At 40.8% G+C, this 2,218-nt stretch overlaps 1 protein-coding gene across 1 annotated transcript in view; it reads right to left on the reverse strand.

The window, feature by feature from the left end:
- LOC125505136 overlaps positions 1-421 on the reverse strand; it is a 16,855-nt gene extending 16,434 nt beyond the window's left edge. The window contains exon 1 of the mRNA XM_048668299.1: positions 28-421. Coding sequence (XP_048524256.1) covers positions 28-421 — 394 coding nt within the window. The remainder of the gene's footprint in view (positions 1-27) is intronic.
- Positions 422-2,218: the final 1,797 nt, after the last annotated feature.

The raw sequence follows: 2,218 nt of genomic DNA on the forward strand, positions 1-2,218 counted from the left end.
GGCTTCTACGGTCTAAGCAGTTACTACCATGTCTTCTATCTATTAGGACATGATCGAGTTGGTTTCTGGTGAACCAGTCATTTGAAATCCAGGTCTCCTTGTGCATATTTTTATGTTTGAATGTGATTGATTTTATTAGAAGGTTGTGGGATATAACCAGATCGACAAGTCTGGTTATATTGTTGTTGATGGTGTCATGAAGGCTATGTTTGCCTACAGTTGTTTGGTAGGCTTCTTTTCTGCCGACTTTGGCATTAAAGTATCCTAAAATAATCAGCATCTCATATTTGGGTATTCTCAGGAATTTATCCTTTAATTCCCCGACTTTATATTCCGTCTGGGCACGAGCTGAGACCACAGAGTCGGTACACCACTCTCCTTTCATATAGCAGAGTCGCTCTCTTATTGGCTTAAACTGCATGATTGTTTTTGCGGCGGGCTCCGTGACTATAAAGCCCAAGTTGGTGTTGTCCTGGTGATTTCTGCTATATAATAATAATACTAAATTTCCCACTCTTTGAGTTCCATTCCCTGTTTACCTGATGTCTTAAACCGCTGATAAGTCAATACTTTCTTTGTCCATCTCTCGAGCGGCATGCGAAGCGGCTCCGGGTCTATAGTGGCTAAGTAAGTTTCATGTTCCTAAATKCATTGTCCTTTTTAGTCGCGTGTTTCGTCTTAAGAGATCCSTTCGGGTTCGAGGCGTATTTCATTGTCGTAAATTTCCAATTCTATCGTTTTCTTCCAAGAAGGGGTAGTTAGTCCCTTGCTTAACCCTCCTCTTTTATCCGGGTTTGGGGCCGGCAACAGTACTATTGGGCTTCTCAGTCTATCTAGCAGCACTGCAGGCAGAGGTTTTCGGTGCCTTCGGTTCCTCCTAATTAGCAGTTTAACGTGTTACATCGCTTTTCACACGTCTTTTTTACTATTTTCCTTCTGACATCCATTTGTCCTCTTTTCAACGTTCTCTTGCTATCTTCTGTTTTGTTGCTTAGATATATATCATGTGTACATTTTTGTCCTCTCTATATTATCCCACCAGTAAGGTGGGATAATAATGGTTATCTTCATCCCACCAGTAAGGTGGGATGATTGATCTCTTTTCTTTAACGCATCCCGATGCGTCCGTCACTGCCTCTTTTATGCATCACTTAGTATAGTTGTAATGGTCTGTGGTGTTTTCAAACCGTTGAAGTTGCAACTTCTCGTCCAGTCTTCGTCTGTACAGTTCTCGTGTGCTTTCGCAGTCCATACCCTCTAGGTTATATCTTACAAAATCTATTTTTTCAGTTTTTGTTGGTACGTTTCTGATCGTATTCGAAGGTCTACTCTTCTAATCAAAAGATGATGATCACTATCATGTGGCTCCTTTGTAGACTCTAGGGATAGTCGGTCTTTAACGTAACCGCTAAAATAACAGTGTTGCAAACGTGTAACTTGAAACCGTAGTTACAGCTAGCCGATTTAACCGTTTTTTTTTGGAACCGTCTCATAAAACAGAAACAGTTGTGCGCACTTCACACCAGCTACAGCCGTTTGCCGACTTAAAGGATTTTTTTTCGAACAGTCTCATAAACCTGAAAAAGTGGTTCGCGTCCGTTACAGAACCGATGCGGTATCGTCGAGCGCTCTCCACTTTTATCATCACTACTATCATCATCATTCTGCATTTTTAATGAAAAAATTTAAAAACTAACACGTTCCTTTTGGAACCGATTACCAAGGTGGAACTGAAACGTTGCAACCCGTTACAGAAAAATAACCGTTTAGCACACCTCTAGTAGACTCTGACTTCGTAGATACCTAGGGCGGTGGTCTGCCTTATCCGATAAGGTAGTTTATAACAAATCGGAGGTTTCGTGCGTATTTATGTACCCATTTATGAGGAAAGAAACCGTTCATAATTTGCAGTTCGTTAAGTTCGCAGAATGTTATTAGTCTATGTTCGTTGTAATTAACTGCATTTTGTCCCTATCTTCCAACAACTCTGTCTGACGGCCTTGTCCCTGTAAGGCTATTTAAATCTCCGAGTACTTTAACCTCTCTACCATGACCGACTTTCGTAACTTCCTGATGTAACTGCTCAAAGAAATCGTCCTTTTTTCGACTATGGCGTCATCGTTACCCACATACTTTACAAATATTGTTACTTTCTGCTCATGCATGGTTATATTCTCCTTTGTGATTCTTTTGCTGATTGGTTTCCACGATGTTCTTT

This window comes from Dendroctonus ponderosae, unplaced genomic scaffold (genome assembly GCF_020466585.1).
Source record: "Dendroctonus ponderosae isolate FM_Combo_2020 unplaced genomic scaffold, Dpon_F_20191213v2 Dpon_F_20191213_7, whole genome shotgun sequence".
NCBI lineage: Eukaryota > Metazoa > Arthropoda > Insecta > Coleoptera > Curculionidae > Dendroctonus > Dendroctonus ponderosae.